General features: G+C 40.0%; 1 protein-coding gene across 2 annotated transcripts in view; it reads left to right on the forward strand.

The window, feature by feature from the left end:
- The window catches only part of c14h2orf76 (chromosome 14 C2orf76 homolog), a 40,584-nt gene that overhangs the window by 6,023 nt on the left and 14,375 nt on the right, over window positions 1-20,186 (forward strand). The window contains exons 3-4 of one of the 2 annotated variants that reach the window (XM_033617186.2): window positions 13,996-14,033; window positions 17,605-17,734. In XM_033617186.2, the coding sequence (XP_033473077.1) occupies window positions 13,996-14,033; window positions 17,605-17,703 (137 nt within the window). In that variant the 3' untranslated portion in view covers window positions 17,704-17,734. Of the gene's footprint in view, window positions 1-13,995; window positions 14,034-17,604; window positions 17,735-19,165; window positions 19,248-20,186 lie in introns of those variants that run through there. The other variant, XM_033617185.2, reaches the window with a different exon arrangement.

Genomic DNA, 20,186 nt, shown 5'->3' on the forward strand with positions numbered 1-20,186 from the left:
TTTACCTGTTAACACACACTGTAACAAAAGGGTAAGTTCAGAATCAGACTAACCCCTGCTCTCAGCTACACGTTCAAACAAAGAGAAAAAAGTATCTGGGCACCATTCACTAAACTGAGGAACTAACCGCAGATTACTGGCAACATCAAATGAAGAAAAGGATCCACCAGCAGAGCCAGAGACATGAACAGGACCACCAGTATTCAGACTCAACCTCCGCTCTTCTCAAGCCTCTCAAGCTCAGCCTCTCTCCTCAGCTTCTCCACTGCCAACTTCTCCATCTCTGTCTGCAGGAGCAACATCTCCCTCCTCTGCTCAAAAGACAAACTAGCCTTGCCACAGCCAGACACCTCAACGCTGTCTACAAGTCCAGCAACATGTGTTTTAGGACCAAAAAAACCCCGGTCAGCCAGATTAGCTCTGATAAAATTTTTTACGTTTTTTTCATCCTCTTATCACCAACATCAAAGTTAAAATACTCTGCAATCCAGATCAATTGTTCACGTGACCAGCCCTCCAGCAGCTCCTCTGATGGTGCTCTCAAAAACTCGTTTACACTCGCCATGTTCACTAGACCTCACTTACCTACACACAGTCAATCAGTCACAACTAAACACTTGGCACACCAAGCTCACCCAGCCCGTCACACAGCCCAAACGTCACAGTGGCAAAGTCCCTCTAACCGCCTGCCCAGATCTAGCTAAACTCCCCCCTAGTCTTCAGGCAGGCGGTTAGAGGGACTTTGCATTTTTTGTATTTATGCACTAATTACCGCAAACCCAATGAAGCAACCAACAATTGGCGACTCCCTATACCGCAGCCTCGGCTGCGGTATAGCTCCAACCACGTTCACACCACATTAACACCCCCCCACCCCCCCCCCCCCCCCCACGAACTCCAAAAAGGAATCCGTGCTAAGCCTAACAGGGACAGAACCACCGGCAACTACAGCGGCTGTACCAGACTGCTGAACTCACTGCCACAAATTGACCACCAGCACATTAACTCTGGCTCCCAAACAAACAACAGCTTCACTGAAAAGACCAAAAGACATAAACACTTACCCCTGTCAAGCGTTAAGCGCTGTAAAATGTCCAAAAAATAGATACATTGAAATAACTTCATCTTGTAACTTCCTTAACATACTAAAATGTTAACAGCCAAAATCTTATATTAAAATGAAACTTTCACATTAAAGGGGCAAGGGATTGGCACAGCAACAGAAAATTTTATTTTAAATTAACAATTAACACCCTCCCTCCATATTATTATTATTATTGTTACTCATCATCTTTATTAATATTGAATATTATTATTATTGATATTATTCTTCTTCTTATTATTATTATTGTTGCAGAAATTATAAGTTTGCATTGTGGTATTTCTGTTTTGCTTTTTTGCTTCTACTTTCTTTTCATTTTCTTATTTATTTATTTATTTTATTTATTTATATTTTTTTGTTTGTTTGTTTGCTCCCTTCTGTTTACTCATTTCTATTATTATTATTATTCCGTTTGCCTGTCTGACAATTATAATATTTATTATTATTATTATTATTATTATTATTAATATTATCATTATTATTATATATATAATACCGTTTTTCTTACTCTCAAATCACACACACACACACACACACACGCACACACAAAACCACAAATGTTGTTGTTGTTTGTTGTTCACACCTGGTTTGTCTGTCCTGTAATGTCACTGTAATGTCATTGCACAATAAAATAAAAAGAAAAAACAATTAATTAAAAAAAAAAAAAATTAACAAAATATGTAAACACATTACAGGAGCAAAGCTTATTTGTCTGGTGCATTTTAAAAGTCAGCAAAATATGTAAACAATTTATATATTAATTATTTATTTATTAGCACTAGAGGAAAAATATATATAAAACAAAACAATGCAAGAGTAGAAGACAAAAGACAAAAGACATACAATATATAGAACAGATATCACAAATGTGCAGGAGAAACCAAAAAAAACCCTAAGGGCAATGGTCATCATTACACAGAATAATTCACACATTAGAAGTGTGCATGTGAGTCAGAGGATTACCTGTATGACAAAAGGAGTGCATGCTCTCGGTCAAAGGTTAACACGGCAGCGTTTTATGTTGTTTCCTTGAGCTTATGTCGAGAAAGCATAACTGGCCGCCTATATCGATTCTAGCTCGCCATACAATAACCATAATCATAGTGATTCAATCATAGTTGATCTCAATTAGCGTTACGTTACGTCGGTTTATATTCTGTCGGGTCCGCTCAGTGTTTTCAGCTCCGTTTCGTTTTGAAACACTTAACGTTAGCAACATAGCTGCTAATACCGCTATTAGCTAATCAGCTAGTATTAGCTCCTAAGTGTGAAAACGGAAAAACCTAGTCGCTGTTTAGGAGGACAGATACGGCTCAAATGTCCCGCATACGTCGAGAGTTACACATTATGACAATCTTAGTAAAACCGAAGTCCCTCACACAATAACTGACGTTTGCATAGCATAACTTGCATTGGCTGTGAAGCTGTGGTGATGGTCACGGAGATGAGCCAGCAGGTTTGTAGTGTTGCTACCCTTCGCAGCAGCTTTCTTTCTGCATGTTCTGCACACAGGATAGTTGTCCTCCACCAGCTGTCCCTTGGCATTCTTCAGAAACCCAAAGTACGCCCAGACCTCAGACTCTGTGCATTTAGTTGGGGGGGAAAATGTCCTGAGTGCCGCTATTACCACCTTCCGCCATGTTTTCATTCTTTGTGTTTACATATGCTACGCATTCATGCAGCACCTGCATCGCGAGACTTGAATGAGACTGTTATTACATATCCTGATAATCCACCTCAATAATGCAATTAATTTAAACATAAATGGTCATTCTTACCGTGTAAAAATTAACCGAAATTTACCATAATATCGGTAATCGTTACATCCCTACCCCGTCACACTACTCTCTTGCTGCAATTAGCTATGCGTTTAATCGCCACACGCTGGTGTTACACACAACAGCTGTGCGCCGACGTCACGTCACGCTACAATCACACCTGGCTTCATTCATAAAACTGACGAGCCCCCATCTGTTACGACCCGGCTCTGAGGCCGCAACCAGAAACGAGAGCAGAGAGGGGATCAGTGCCAAATAGCGCTGAGTTTATTTATAAAAGTAAAACAGAAGAAGGCAAAAAGTCCATTTCAGCGACCAGCCGTGTAGGAGGGATATATGGTTGAGCACATCACCGGGCCCAGGTGCAGCTCATCACCTGATGACGACGACCCCGCCTCGGACCAGAACCTGCCAGGAAGACAACAGCACACAGTACGCCGGCACCACACAGAATAGTGGAGGGGTCGTCACAAAATACACCAAAAAAATGGACCGATGGAAACAGGGATTGATTGGATGTAGATTAATATTGTGCATTTGATTCATCTACACAGCATGAGTAAAGTCTTAGATTAATGATTTGCATTTTTTGGTGCAATACAGTTCGCAACATAGTTTAACCAACAATTACCAGCAATTACTGGGTCTCATTCATGAAACATGAGCAGAAGGAATTTGTGTGTAAACTGTTCGCAGACAGAAATTTACGTGCATGTCTGCATTCATCAATATTTTAGTAGCTCCGATCTTTTCGTAGCTACTAACAAAATCTACTCCTGGTCCTGACCACTCGTAGTGCATGTGTAAATTTAGTAAAGCACATAAATATTGCTTGTCACTATTGGAAATTACAATTTTAATTTGTATTGCGCTCTGTTATGTACACAATACACAGATGCCTTTGAAACAGTTAATCTAAACATGACAAAATATTAAAAATATAACACATTTAGTTAAATTAGTTGGCAGTTAGCAGGTTTAAGATCCAGATTAGGTTCATGATTGTGAATTATCTATGTAAATCGACTCAATAGATTACACATTCTTTCTACATGTTGAATGATGATAATAAAAATATCCGTAAGGACAGCCAGATCACAGCCTCTTCGGCCTCGGTGCCTGGGAGCAGCAGGTGGTGGAGCTACGAAGGAGCACGCGCCAGCTGAAAGAATTATTTGAGACAACACGTGTTTTTTTTTTTCTGTGGCTTTTTGATCATTTGAATGAATAAATCTGATTTGAAAAATGTTTAATTTACGTTGTATAAAACAGAGCTTTAGGCTATTAAGATTCAAATAATTTGAAGACAATGCACACAAAACTGCTGTAGGCTATATGTTATCCGTATCATTTGTTAAAATAAATGTTAAATAGCTCTACATTCCAACAGCCATCACTGATTTAGAGTTTATCCATTGCGCACAAAACATCTCTGGTTTCCCATTCCCACTTCATTCAAAACCCCACAAATGAATCTTCTGTTTGTTTGGTGACCGCTGTATTTTTTGTGTGTGTGGTTATGCGTTCCTTTGCCTCCAGTTTCATATCAAACCATTTACGCTTCACCTCTGACATGGTTCTTTGTACCACAGAGACAACATTAACAGCATCTGTTACCTCCCCCCAGGCCTTCGCTTTGCCTGTCCCTGTCACACCACTACTAACTGAAGAAAATAAAATGTTTTTTCTTAAAGCCTCAGTGTGTAAAAATGGTGAGTAACAGTGACATCAGCGGTCAAATTCTAGATTGTAGGGCTCACTCGCGCTTACTCGCTCGCCCCTCCCGTCAGGTAAGTGACGGTGGCCTCGTAAGATAAAAAGCCTTGTGCAGATAGCAGAGATCCATCCACAAGTTTTTTTTTCAGGAGTAGGCCTATCTAGCGACGAGGTGAATATTTATTTAGGAATCTAAACCATGTTACAATGTTGTAGCGACCCTGCGGTAAATGTTCTGTTATAATGTCAATGTTCTGTGAGTTAATGGCATGTTTGGGATTGAATGAGTAGGCTATAGGTAGGGGGGCTGGGTGCGAGTGTGATGGGAATGAGGGCTGTGTGAGTGCGCTTGCTGGTGTGTGTATGAGTGAGATGGAGGAGAGAGCAGGAGTGCACAGTTGGAGTTACAGCTAAGTTCTTGTTTGTTGGTTGTTTTGGCGTAGTTACGGCCAACAGTAACCTGTACTGTTCAGTAATAAACGGTGGTTTGCCGAATAACTGCGTCATCCTTTCCACATGTCCTGGCGGACGCTACAATATGTTATAGCTTACCAATGACATATAGGTTATCTGTGAGATATAACGTTATGTTAGGTGATAACACAAGCAAACATTAGCACAGTAATGCTAAAATAACACGTTTTACGTGATAGTCACGGCACAGTGCGGCAAATATAGGTTGGTACGATTATAATGCGTTTCCAGAGTGTTCTTCCACAGGAGTTCAAATAAAATAAGCAACGCCGATATTCACTCGTGTTTTGTCCCTTCCTCGCTTATCTGTTCTTTTTCTTTTATTTGGTGGCGTGGTTTCCCTCTTACGGGCAAAACGTGTGTGCTCCTCCATTTAAAGTGCGACAGAATCATAAAAGTACAAAGCAGGTTCACGCAGAAGCGCCCCGGATTGGGCTTCACCTTCTCTGTCTCCAGTGATGGCAAGTTCTAGATAAACTCGAAGCGCGTATATCCCTTTCGGCCAGGGTATTCAAATATGGCGATGCAGCCTCCAGCATACCTGCCTGTGTATATATAGAGAAATCATTCTAAGCCTAGGAGAAAGCTTCCATTTGTATGTGAATTGCATTACACTTTAGTAAATATATATTTATGAAAGCAATAGTTGATATTTGCTAATAAACAACCACGTAAATTACACATTGTAACTTTAAGTCCACTTCCCCCAAAATTATTTCGATCTCCACTTTCTCTCTCTTTCTTTCTTTGCGCCATGACTGACAGGTCGACTGGATGCACCTACACCTCCTTATATGGTGGTCATTGGCTATTCATGGGCGGGGATTTATGCTAATTGCTGATTACCAGGAGCGCGCTTTCACTTTACGATGGATTGGCATTCATGATCATACACACGTGTTTATGATCAAATCTGAGTTTCCCGAGGCGTTCCTGAATCCGGAGTAGGTTTTAGGCTTTTATGTGCAAATCTACATACAGATTTACTCACTTTTCATGAATGAGACCCACTGTGTGTGCAGAGTTGTTACTGTTAGCAGTGGTATTTAACTGGGTTTCATTACAATATCGTACCATGGTTTAGATTTAGATTTCTAAATAAACATTCACTTCGTCGCTAGATAGACCTACTCCTGAAAAACTCATGTCTGCGCAAGGCTTTTTGTCCCTGCCACCGTCATTTACCCGACAGGAGGGGTGAGTGAGTGAGCCCTGCAATCTAGAATTTGACCACTGATGTCACTGTGGCCCTTTAAGTAAAAAAAATGACTGAACAACTTTCACTTGTATTGGAGTAATATTTGACCAAGAGTATCTTTACTTTCACTCAAGTCATGTCATTGAATACTTTGTCCACCACTGGTCAGACATTCATGTTTATATAGGGCAGGCCCTGCTGTTGCAGTCTGGTCGAGCTAAAATCTTATGTCTCAACTGTCCAAAGGAGACTGAAGTCAGTGATTCATGTAAAATTCCTTAATGAAAGATTCTTTTTGCACTGTAGTAAGAACACTACAGAATTTATTAACCCAAATATTACACTTAACTGTTGAAACAAGTATTCATATTTTAGCATACATTATTACTAATATTAGTGCACACTATTAAAATATTGGTCGAGAATCGCATACAAGACCCAAATGACATGCTAAATAACAGCCAGGCTGGCTGGTAAGTGAAGTTAGTTTTGGACCCTGCTTACATATGTATAGACATGTCATATACATGTTATGTCCCTTTCATGACATAATAATAATAATAGGCTAAGTAGCTTCTATAGTAAGCTATAGAAAGCTTAGTTAGCTAGTTAGCTACTTAATTTAGATTAGGCTAGGTCATTTCTAGGTCTTTTCACATGACATAGTATTTGCAATGATTTACCTGTCAGGTTAGGGACATATACAAGAAGACAATGATGTAGTTAGCTACAGCTGGATTCATCCAGTAGCCTAACAGTAGCCAGCTCACTGCAGATCACAACTCTTTAATCAAAGATCACACCAAGGGAGTGAAGTAAGTAGTGGAGGCTCTACTGCCCTCTGCTAGTTTGGACAAAGATATAAGCTAACACTATTATTTTCCATTATGCATGACTAATGACTTGTAATGACTTGAAAATAAATTCAAGTGGATGTAGATATCTTAATAAAGGTGTTCTATTTCAATTTAACCTGATTCTACTGGATATTTGTTTACATATGAACTGTATAAGGTGTCATATGAAATATACTATTATTAAATGTATCATAAATATAGAGTAGCACTTACCTCAAGTGACTTACTTTGCAGTAACACTGAATTGGTCAACATTCTTCTCACCATTGATAATGGGCTTTGGAGACTTGATTATGTCAATGTTTCACTTTCCTTCGTTTGGGACACTTCAAACATTTAGTGACATAACACATTGACTATGCATGTTATATTCACATATTTGGTACCGCTGGATTCAGCACAACCCTACCTTTCCAACAAGTCATCATATGTGTTTCTATGACAATCCCTGGCCAAGCAACTACAAAGTAAATGAGAACATACTGCATAGATATTCTTTTTTTGCATGTCTGATTATTTTAGGCAAGTGTTCATGGGTCTCTATATGTTACACACATCAAGATATTCACATCCAGGTTTTTCTAGTAGGTGAAGCAACTTCCTGACCACAATTATGTGAAGTTTCAAAGCTGTCAGAGCTTGTGTTCTTAATCTACATGAGTTTATATGTCTTAACTCCCATACGGCCAGGCTATATTTTGGTTCTTTTTTAAGTTTGGGGTGTATAACAATATGTATCAATTTAACAATGTTTGCAGTAAAGTATTTAAACCTAAGAATCCATTTCATATATGGGAGACCTTAGAGATGAGGAAAAACATTGTTAGGTTTTGTTCTACCCCCGGTAGGGGTATCTCAGAAACTAAAGCCCTTTTTGACAGTTTGTCACTAGCCTGTAAAGTAAACTGTGAAATTATTGGAGTGGAATAAAAAGTACAATATTGTCAGAAAATGTTGACTTTTTCAACTGTATTTATTCCACTACTCTTCTCAGGTACACAATGCTTTATTCAACAAACACTTTGGGCTTCCCTTCATCAGGTTGGTGTCTAATGCCACTTCTGGTTTTCTTACAGTCATTAATTGTGTATGCACATAATCATCCTTTATTATCATCATTATTTTGAATGCTATATCTCAAGTACACTTTGAGGGAATTTATTCAAATTTGGCACAAACGTCCTAATTGAAGAGGGTGGTTAAAGTTTAGGTAGGATGTTTTCTTTTATACACAGTGAAAATAAATATTTTTTTGTAAACAGTGGTGGTCTATATGGAGCTTGGGATTAGCACTTGGCTGATTAGTCAAACAGTATATGATTAGTGTTCACAAGTTTTTCCTTATCCGCTGCGAGGGTCCTAAGGACAGAGGGATGTTGTATGCTGTAAAGCCCTGTGAGGCAAATTGTGATTTGTGATATTGGGCTTTATAAATAAAATTGATTGATAGAATTGATTGACAACATACAGTGGTGTGAAAAAGTGTTTGCCCCCTTCCTGATTTCTTACTTTTTTGCATGTTTTCCGCACTTAAATGTTTCAGATCATCAAACAAATTTAAACATTAGTCAAAGATAACACAAGTAAACACAAAATGCAGTTTTTAAATGAAGGGTTTTATTAATGAGGAAGAAAAAAATCCAAAGCTACATGGCCCTGTGTGAAAAAGTGTGTGCCCCCTAAACCTAATAACTGGTTGGGCCACCCTTAGCAGCAACTACTGCAATTAAGCATTTGCGATAACTTGCAATGAGTCTTTTACAACGCTATGGAGGAATTTTGGCCCACTCATTTTTGCAGAATTGTTGTAATTCAGCCACATTGGAGGGTTTTTGAGCATGAACTGCCTTTTTAAGGTCATGCCACAGCATCTCAATAGGATTCAGGTCAGGACTTTGACTAGGCCACTCTAAAGTCTTCATTTTGTTTTTCTTCAGCCATTCAGAGGTGGACTTGCTGGTGTGTTTTGGATCATTGTCCTGCTGTAGAACCCAAGTTCGCTTCAGCTTGAGGTCACAAACAGATGGCCGGACATTCTCCTTCAGGATTTTTTGGTAGACAGCAGAATTCATGCTTCCATTTATCACAGCAAGTCTTCCAGGTCCTGAAGCAGCAAAACAGCCCCAGACCATCACACTGCCACCACCATATTTTACTGTTGGTATGATGTTCTTTTTCTGAAATGCGGTGTTACTTTTACGCCAGATGTAATGGGACACAGACCTTCCAAAAAGTTCAACTTTTGTCTCGTCAGTCCACAGAATATTTTCCCAAAAGTCTTGGGGATCATCAAGATGTTTTCTGGCAAAAATGAGACGAGCCTTAATGTTCTTTTTGCTTAGCAGTGGTTTTCGTCTTGGAACTCTGCCATGCAGGCCATTTTTGCCCAGCCTCTTTCTTATGGTGGAGTCATGAACACTGACCTTAACTGAGGCAAGTGATGCCTGCAGTTCTTTAGATGTTGTTGTGGGGTCTTTTGTCACCTCTTGGATGAGTCGTCGCTGCGCTCTTGGGGTAATTTTGGTCGGCCGGCCACTCCTGGGAAACACTGTTCCGTGTTTTCGCCATTTGTGGATAATGGCTCTCACTGTGGTTCGCTGGAGTCCCAAAGCTTTAGAAATGGCTTTATAACCTTTTCCAGACTGATAGATTTCAATTACTTTTTTTCTCATTTGTTTCTGAATTTCTTTGGATCTCGTCATGATGTCTGTAGATTCTGAGGATCTTTTGGTCTACTTCAGTTTGTCAGGTAGGTCCTATTTAAGTGATTTCTAGATTGGGAACAGGTGTGCAGTAATCAGGCCTGGGTGTGGCTACAGAAATTGAACTCAGGTGTGATCAACCACAGTTATGTTTTAACAGGAGCTGGGGGGCAAACACTTTTTCACACAGGGCCATGTAGCTTTGGATTTTTCTCTTCCTCATTAATAAAACCCTTCATTTAAAAACTGCATTTTGTGTTTACTTGTGTTATCTTTGACTAATGTTTAAATTTGTTTGATGATCTGAAACATTTAAGTGTGGAAAACATGCAAAAAAGTAAGAAATCAGGAAGGGGGCAAACACTTTTTCACACCACTGTATTCAAGTATCACAGCTCATAAATCTGGTACATATACGCCTGAGCAGGTGAGCTCTCTCAGGTCTGCAGTGTTGTCAGTGCTAGATAGTGTCATCAGCGCATCAGCAGAGCTCCTCGTGGCGTGATATAGGATGTGGTGCAGGGTGAAGCCTGGTGAATATGGGTGAAGTGTCAGGATGGAAGTCTCTTCATGAAATGATGGTGGAGACAATGATCCTGGAGGGGAAGGCCTGTTTGGCTCTCTGTACTAGTCTCTTCACAGACTCTGTTACCTTATGTAGTCTCAGGTCTTTACTACCTGTTTCTGTCATAGTTGGCTATGCTGACCAAAGGTGTATCTTGACAGTCTTAGGGCACTGGATTTTATAAACTGCGTTTGGGGAAAAGCCGTTTCTCACTAACCAGTTTCTAATTTGATTCAATTAGGATCACAACCTCAGCATCACTGGCTGTCTTTTCCTCTCCAAATGTCTTGCTAGGCCGGCTGATGGTGGCCTTCCTGTGTGAGTCAGTGGTAGGTGGGGTGGGGTTGGCCGTTGCGGCATGTTGTTGTGATGACCTGCTGCCAGTCAGGGTGGAGGTGGAGGGCTGTGATTCAGGGTGAAGGGAGCTGTTGGTGGTGATGGAGGTTTGTTGCTGCTCCTTCAGGCTGAGGATGGTTTGCTGTCTCAGCTCCTCTCTCATAGCATTGAGTTATCTCCTCGTAGCCAGCCTGTCTGTCCTGCTGCAACTCCTGGACCTATCCTCTCAGCTCCTGCAGGGAGGCCGTCAGCTCATTCCTCAACTGGCTGTTACTGGTCTGCTGCCAGATGCATCAATGGCTGTAGACTGGTATGAGGTGGGATCAATGACATGGGTGTCAGACTTTGACAGCAACCATTTTCAGAGTACAGAAGCCGCAGAGAGAGAATTTGCTCAGCAGTGCCCAGACATGAGCATACTGCTGGATACAGTCAACTCTTAAAGCAGTGTTCACACTATATAGCACAGTAGTAAATCATTCTTTAGACCAAACAGCCTACATTAAGAAATTATTGATGTAAGACGCTAACAGCAGAGTTGGAACAGAAGGACATGCAGGTTTGACTCTGAGCTGAGAGTAAATGATGAAGATATAGTGTACAGGTGGTGCTGTGACTGGCTGGTAACAGAGGCCTGATCCACTGAATCGTGTCCGATAAGAACAACCCAAATGTGTCTTTATTTTTAGTTTATTTTACATTTTCATTTCTGCCACACTATCAACACATGCTCATTCTTCCATACAGGTAGGCCTACGTGTGGTTCTGAAATGAAAAGTAAATATATGCTATCTATAACTAGGTTGTAAATAAACCATAAACATCAAATATCAAATTAAATGAATAGTATTAAATACATCTGCATCAATAACCTGGAAAATAAGCCAACAATTCACAAAGAGACAAACCAGGCATACATTTAAGTACTCATACTGCCATCTACTGGTGGAGAATCAGCTTAACCTACTTCCACTCCAGTGGCAGCTGCTGGTCTTTCAAACAGAGCAAGTTCACTTTAAGTTTACATCATAAAAGTTGTCATATTATAGCGAGGCAGTAACTTATAAAAGGAGCATTTAATTGAAGCTGTTTTTCAACCACACTCATGCCATAGAACCACAGCAAAACACACCTCAAAGATTTTCAGATGGGTGAAAAGACCTGTTACTTTTCCCCACCCTTTGCACCAAATCAGTCTGAGGTGTTGATCTGCCCTGCTGTTTAAGACTATCAAATGGCTTCGCCAAAATCTGGTTGACAATATTCAAATTGTCTGCCATTATGTGCAGCTTGCTAGCTCACTTGCTAGCTGGGGCTGCTGCGCGAGGCTAGTGTGACCGCCTGTGAGTGCTTTGGGACGGTGGAGGGGCTCACAGCAGCATCCGCTGCTCGTTGGGGACAGTAACTGCAGAGTGACAGAAGTCAGAGTCTCCAAACACGAGTATAGTCTCCAATAACACCAGAAAAAGATGCTAGATTTGTCGCTAGTCGTTTTTAACAAAGAAAAAGTCACTAAGAGGATTAGAAAAATCTCCAGATCAACTTGGAACAACGGAATGAAACTTGAAAAATGCTCCGGTGGTGGTTTATATATCAAGATCGCTGATTCGCTCATTTCGCTGTCAATCAAAAAGGGATTCAGCCTCAGACAGATCATCCAATCATCATGCAGAAGCCCAGCGTCCAGGCCAGTCCACTGCCCCATAGACCCCCAGAGACGCTGAGGATCTGATGGGCGGGACAAAACCGAGCATTTATCCAATGACTGTCTAGTTTCGCTGCAATGGAACAACCCACTCTATGCTTCCCCATTGAAGTCTTTGGACGCTGAGCTTCCACTGTTTAATGCACTGTGACGCTATGGGAATGAATGACAAGAAAGTCGCGTCAGTGACCTGTGATAAGTAGCTGATTCTGAACAAAAGTTGAACGCATTCTAGCGCATATTTAGTCAATGAAATGTAAACACAACAGTACATATTTGACCACTTATTTTTTGACATTTTAGGGGAAGCTGAGCTTCCCTTGCAGTCTTAGAGCAATCGCCACTGTTCCACTCTGTTTCGCTCAGGCAACAGCGCATTACGGTGGAAACCCAGTTAAATACCACTGCTAACAGTAACAACTCTGCACACACAGTAATTGCTGGTTATTGTTGGTTAAACTATATTGCGAACTGTATTGCACCAAAAAATGCAAATCATTAATCTAAGACTTTACTCATGCTGTGTAGATGAATCAAATGCACAATATTAATCTACATGTAATCGATCCCTGTTTCCATCGGTCCATTTTTTGGTGTATTTATTTACTTATTAATTTGTCTGATTGATTAATTTATATTAATGTGTTTTCCCTCAGATGTTACCCTGGTATGTGCTCGCATAACGTTATAGAATGGCTATTGTATTCTCTTGGCTTTTATTTTGAAAGGCCCATATTTACTTGGACTTCCGGGAAGCTCACCTATCTTACATTTCTTCACGTTCTTTTCAAGAGGAAAGATGAAAACAGGCATTGGAAGAAACCAAAATCGGAGTGTTATTTGAATTTGGTTTTCTCGTTTTTTAGTTTTTTGATTCAGACAACAAATACGGAAAAACAGCTCTGTTTTATCATTTGTAGTTTTTTTGTTTAAAACGAAAAAATGAAAAACCATGGTATTTCCGTTTTCCCGTTTTTTTTGGTTAAAACGAAATATCAAACTGACAAAAAGTACACGGACCCAGACTGTTTTTTAAATGTTCTATTTTTGACCTGTGCACTAAATTTGAAAAAGAAGTTTAAATCTGTTTTTTGTTGGACACTGAAAACAAATAATGAAATAACAAATTGTTTTTCCATTTTATTGTTTTTTCGTTCTTAATTGAAATTCAAATGAACGAATGGTACACGGACCTTGCTGGTTTAAGTTCAGATCAAGTATGGAGTGTGAACTGGTAGCTGGAGAGGTGCCAGTTTGCTTCCTGGGCAGCCCTGTCGCTTTGATCTCTCTCCATTCAGTGCATGTGTAGGTCGTCTTTGTGCATATGTGTGTATTTCAGGCCTGTGTGTATGGGACAACAGTGGGGAAAAAAAATGGAATTTCCCCTCTGGGATTAATAAATTATATCTTCTTCTAATGAGCTGCTCAATGGCAGGACGTATAGTGTGTCTTCAGGGGTAATCAGCACAAATCTTCCAAATCCAAGACTGTTGTGATTTTATGTATTCACTACCTGGCAAAATACATGCTCTGCATCTGATTCCATTCTCTTGTCTTTTCAGACACAATGAAAATTATCCACCAAGCACATGGAGCAAAGGTATCTATCTACAGGAAGTGTCACATTGCTGGGCCGCACACTAGGTGTGAGCCTGAAGGCCAGGTGTCCTCAAGCAACTTAACTTTTGCAGCAACAAGACTGAAAAGTGGCTTATAGTATGACACCTTTGCTTTAGTGGCATATAATACATAAAAGTGTTATGTCATTGGTCTGCTGATAGGTGCACTTCAGAAGCTGCTGAGGGGATCCAGGTCAGTAGTGTTTGGTTAAACTGACCAAGTATTAAAATCTAAATCGTTACTTTCTTGCCTGAAAAAACTCCAAAACTTAAGTTACATAATCACAATCCTTGGACAAAAATACTTTGAGCCTGGCCAAAAATATCTGCCATCACCCAGGTTCATGCAAAATGCATTCCGCGCACGTCCACAAAGTTCAGCTCCTAAAGTATCCTTGATGAAAGGGTCATCAGTGACATACAAGTTACATGCTGTTTTAAGTGCCACGTGGTTGTTGAACAGCAGCTGCATTCAACTAGGAATCTGCATATGCCACTATGCCACCACAAGAGCATCATACCATCAGCCAATTTGTTGTCAGGGTCACTCAAAAGTTTGACTTTAATGAAGGATGCTGACATATTGGCCAGATGTAACACACACTAATGAAAGTCAGCTTACAACAAAAGCAGAAAAAAGTGAGTGAATTACTCATGGACATGCACTTCAAAACACACCCTTGTCAAAAATGAATGTTAAAAATCAAGCAGTAGACTAATTTCTTTAATTTCCACTGTCACAGTTGGTAGAGCTGTGATTTAGAGAGATGGATCTAATCAGCATGTTCTGGAGTGTGTCACAGTTTTACTGTTTTTCATTTTAACCCTTAAATGAAAAACCCGGAAAAACAGAGCAGTTTTTCTTTCGTTGGTGTCAGAATATTAAAAAAAAAAAAATAGTACACAAAAAACTCCACAACAAATATCAGTAAATAAGACAGAGACAGTTTGACTGGCATCAGGAGTATTCCCTCGGGAGGTGTGGTGCCAGCAGCTGGGGGTGAGGGGGTAGCCAGCTGTGTAGTGGAGGGAAACGTGAAATTTAAAACTTTAAAACTATAGCTAAATTATTTTTCACAGGTGAGCTGACAATTCAGCTCCTGGAATAAATCTGAGGAGGAGCGAGAGGGTAATGGGGTTTAATTACAGCAATGGAAAATAGAAATAAAAATATCCATTAAAGCAACACTTACCTTTCTGGAAATTTTACGCTTTTCTTTGTTTTTCGGTTAAAATGCTATTAATAAGCTGATGCACACTAAAATGTGAGTGAATTCCGCCAGAGATAAAAACTCATGAATATACCATTCTCATATGGTTCTAAGAAAACTCAGACCATTGGCCGAGCGTCCTGTCTCTTTTCCCCACATGGAGGCCTCTGACTGGACTGACATAACTGCTCGTGTAACGCCCCTGTAACCTTATTCTAAAACATATCAGTCATCACTGACTCCGGTTGAGTTTTAAAACTCCGGGGTGGCGTTTGACTGTCTTGGTTGTAACGTTACACTTGCAAACAACCACACATTATTGTTGCAATATTTAACAGGGACTAGACAAAAAGTTATGACCTGCCACCGAAAGAAAAGAGAAAAAAAACTGTCAGTAGATTTGTATCAGGAAAGCTACCTGTTTTTTTTTTTTTTTTTTTTTTTCATTTTATTTTTCTATTGTTTTATGTCAGGATAAGAGTGATAACACACGTAATAGAAGCTGTTGTGCACAGATATAAATACAGGTGTGCTTTGAGATTTTGACTTGCCCTTTGGTGTGCCTTGGGCACAAAAAGTTTGAAAACCACTGCCCTATACCTTCAAACGCAGTGATTAGCTATCTGTTCTAACAGTGCTACTCCTTAACAGTAATTACATAATAATTATGGCTCATTGCATTAGGGCTGACCCAAAAAATTCAGAGCTTCGAAGCTTCGTTCGATGGCACAGGATTTCGATTCTGAAAAAAACAATTCGAAGCTTCGGCACTTTTTTTTTCGTTTTTTTTTTGGGGGAGGCCATAAACTCAACACTAACCCAACAAGCGCACTCAGAGCCACTCTGAGTCTGGTGTCAGAGACACTTCTGATGCTCCGAGTTGTGCATCTGTTTGATTGTGCTGAAGTGTGCGCCGAGGGTTTTAATTTAAGGTGCTCATGGACTCAGGCGCACTATAAGCGGAGCGGACTCCGTGAGGAATGTCCGCAGTCGAGCGCACTTCCGCGTTGGAGTTTCCTGTAAAAATGTCCATGAAACACTACATTAACCCCAATTCTTGCGCGTTTCATGGCGATGTGAAAAATACATGCCGAGCAGTCTTTTGAGTGACACTGGTGCGCGGTCGTAAAATCGGAGCTTTGCGCGCACAGGGCTTGCGGACGTCTGCTTTTAGTCCGCGCGGACCTCCGCGGAGTCGTCGTATGACACTTCATCACCTCTTCATTCAGACAGGAATGCAACAGAAAACATATACTGTGGTCATGGAAATGCTCTGATTAGCTGTATATTGTATGATGCCCCCATGAGGACTAAGATTGTTTTCCACCTTCTGTGTATAAGCGTGCACTTTGTATATCCACTGAGGTTGTACGTCTGTGCCTGCTGGGCTAGGCATTGACATTTGTGTTACTTGCGTTGATCATGTTTGTGCCCTTAGAGTTGTCCTTGGTTGAACAATTAGCTAAAAGCTTTACAATTTGAGGTCTCAGTGGAACGAGGTGGAAATCATCTGGGCCCAGTATTTCAAAACTTTTAATCTGGATCAGACTGGTCTGGATAGGATTAAATCTCAAAATTTGGTATTTCAAACCAGGATATGTGATCCTGATCCTAGTAAAATTGGGATGTGGATTTGGTAATCCAATCTTACCCAGAATCCTGATCAAATGCTGTTTTTGGGTATTTCAAAATTCTAAAGTGGAGACTGGGATAGTTTAGAAGCTAAAAATCAAGATTATCCTGATCCCACTGGAAGGGTGGATCAAGCATGGATTCAAGGTGGATGTAGAGAGATGTAGGACACATGGCACATTGCACAATGTACTAATGCTGACTGTCAGGCTGGACAGAGGGATACTGACACCATTCAATTTGTTTTCTTAACTTTACTGGGAAACTGAAGTTTGTGAAACCAGAATGTCAGATTACAAACTATAGCCTAGGCTACATTAATTCTCATCATAAGAGCTGCCGTACAAAATCAATAGTAAACAAAATACATGTTAATATTACACAAAGCACAATAAATACCAAAGCACATTATCACATCCTAGATATTCCTACTGATCACTAGACCCAACCAATTCCCACATGTAACTCAAAATAATTTTACTTTGTTTTTTCTTTTTAACTCTTTATTTTATTCCAGTCAGCCAAGACAAAACTCATCAATTGAGCAAACAGAAAATGTATAACTGCTGTCCTTTCATACATAGTTAACACCATACAAAAGAAAAATCAACCAAAAAACACAACAAAGCCAAAAAGAAAAAAGGGGGAGAGACAGTACCCACATGTCAACCATTCTTTTTTAACATATTAAAGAGGTGATCATTCACAGCCCCAAGATGTCCCTGACCCGCCACTGCCAGGACTGCATCCAGATGGACCAAATGGACGGTCAATGAGAGAAGCCATAGTCAACCACAACTTTACTTAGACTCTTTTGATCAATAAAAACAGTTGAGTGGTGACAAAAGCTTTGTGTTTGGCTTTTTTCAGTGAGAATAATACATGACACAAGTGCTTCACATAGGATAAAACAAAATAACTTTAAAGCAATAGTTAGAACAGACTGATGGTTATGACCAACTCACATCATGCAATTCTGGCTTTATATGTATTGTGTACCTTATAGTATTGTGTACTATAAAGCAACTAGATGGATATGAATCATTATGGAAACTGACTTATATTTCCCAACATTCTCACATCTGTGTCAATGAAATGTTGTGTAGTAGTTTGAAAAACAAAGACATTTCATTAGTCATTTAGCTGACACTTTCATCCAAAGCAACTTTGAATTGCTTTTGTAGTGAATTCACAATTGCATCTATTGTCTAAAACAAGTGACAAACAACATAATCTTGTGCTGAAGGCAACATGAAGAATAGCAAAATAAAAATAGATGAGGGGTAAAAATACAAGTGGGATGATCATGGTAGTCAGCCTATATCCAAAGACCTCAAATCCAGATTCTGCAATCCTGATCTTGTGGTATCTGGATCAGAATGATCCTATCTGAAAATTCTTTGAAAAACCAGGACCAAATCTACAAGATCAGTTTGATCTGGGATAACAAAAAGGAGGACTACAAAATCCGGATCATTCTGATCCAGATTAAAAGTTTTGAAATATTGGGTCCTGTACAGTAACAACTAGTGATGGTGAGATGAAGCCTCATGAAGCACAGAAGCTTTCTAGCAAATTGGTTCAGAAAAGGGTTAATTTCTTGAGGCTTCATGTGCACACGAAACCACCTGCTGGCCAAAGTGTGTAAAACAAGCAGCTGTGATCTTAACCATGTAATCTGTGATACACGGCTGTTGGGAATTTTCTAGTGAGTAGGCTATATTATGACTATACTGTATCAAATACATGTATAATAAACTTATTGTTTTGTGACTGCATCCTATGTGTATAAAATAATCATTTGGCCAAAATCATATTGTTGTGTAGTGTCATATAATATAATAATGGCAGGAGGGGTAATATTCGTGTTCTCCGTCACTTCTGTCAAAACCTCGCACCAAGATCTGAATCGCTTCCCGAACCAGTTATGTGGTATAGCCGGGCAGCGAGGCTTCGGACGTCATCAATGACGCCACTCGTCTGAAACAATACAAGCCTCGATACGCGCATCGCGGAAACACTTCCTGGATCACTCGACACGCTTCGAAGCATCGGCACAGCACGTAACATCACTATTAACAACTGAACAAGTGGTGTTTGCCTCATTGCAATATCAGAAGGCATGAAATATTTATAATAGTTTAAAATAGTCACATTTTCAGCCTGACTGTATGTTCTACAAAAGCACAAAGTTTGGTTATTATGTGGTCCTTTGAAATTCAAAGTTGTGATTGAAGTGGAAGTCTTTTATTTTTTATTTTGTTTTGCAGAGTAATGAGTTGGTGATGAGTTTAGATGAAGATGAAAAGCTTATTCTGCAAGATGACCAAACCCTTGCAACTGCTGGTGTTGGTAAGAGTATTTCACTGCTATTCAATAAACACTCATTGTACACACTCATACACTCATGTAGATATATATATATATATATATATATATATATATATATATATATATATATATATATATATATTACATATTACAGTACAGGCCAAAAGTTTGGACACACCTTCTCATTCAATGCGTTTTCTTTATTTTCATGACTATTTACATTGTAGATTCTCACTGAAGGCATCAAAACTATGAATGAACACGTGGAGTTATGTACTTAACAAAAAAAGGTGAAATAACTGAAAACATGTTTTATATTCTAGTTTCTTCAAAATAGCCACCCTTTGCTCTGATTACAGCTTTGCACACTCTTGGCATTCTCTCGATGAACTTCAAGAGGTAGTCACCTGAAATGGTTTTCCAACAGTCTTGAAGGAGTTCCCAGAGGTGTTTAGCACTTGTTGGCCCCTTTGCCTTCACTCTGCGGTCCAGCTCACCCCAAACCATCTCGATTGGGTTCAGGTCCGGTGACTGTGGAGGCCAGGTCATCTGCTGCAGCACTCCATCACTCTCCTTCTTGGTCAAATAGCCCTTACACAGCCTGGAGGTGTGTTTGGGGTCATTGTCCTGTTGAAAAATAAATGATAGTCCAACTAAACGCAAACCGGATGGGATGGCATGTCGCTGCAGGATGCTGTGGTAGCCATGCTGGTTCAGTGTGCCTTCAATTTTGAAACAATCACCAGCAAAACACCCCCACACCATCACACCTCCTCCTCCATGCTTCACAGTGGGAACCAGGCATGTGGAATTCATCCGTTCACCTTTTCTGCGTCTCACAAAGACACGGCGGTTGGAACCAAAGATCTCAAATTTGGACTCATCAGACCAAAGCACAGATTTCCACTGGTCTAATGTCCATTCCTTGTGTTTCTTGGCCCAAACAAATCTCTTCTGCTT

Source organism: Epinephelus lanceolatus, chromosome 14 (assembly GCF_041903045.1).
Source record: "Epinephelus lanceolatus isolate andai-2023 chromosome 14, ASM4190304v1, whole genome shotgun sequence".
NCBI classification, from domain to species: domain Eukaryota; kingdom Metazoa; phylum Chordata; class Actinopteri; order Perciformes; family Serranidae; genus Epinephelus; species Epinephelus lanceolatus.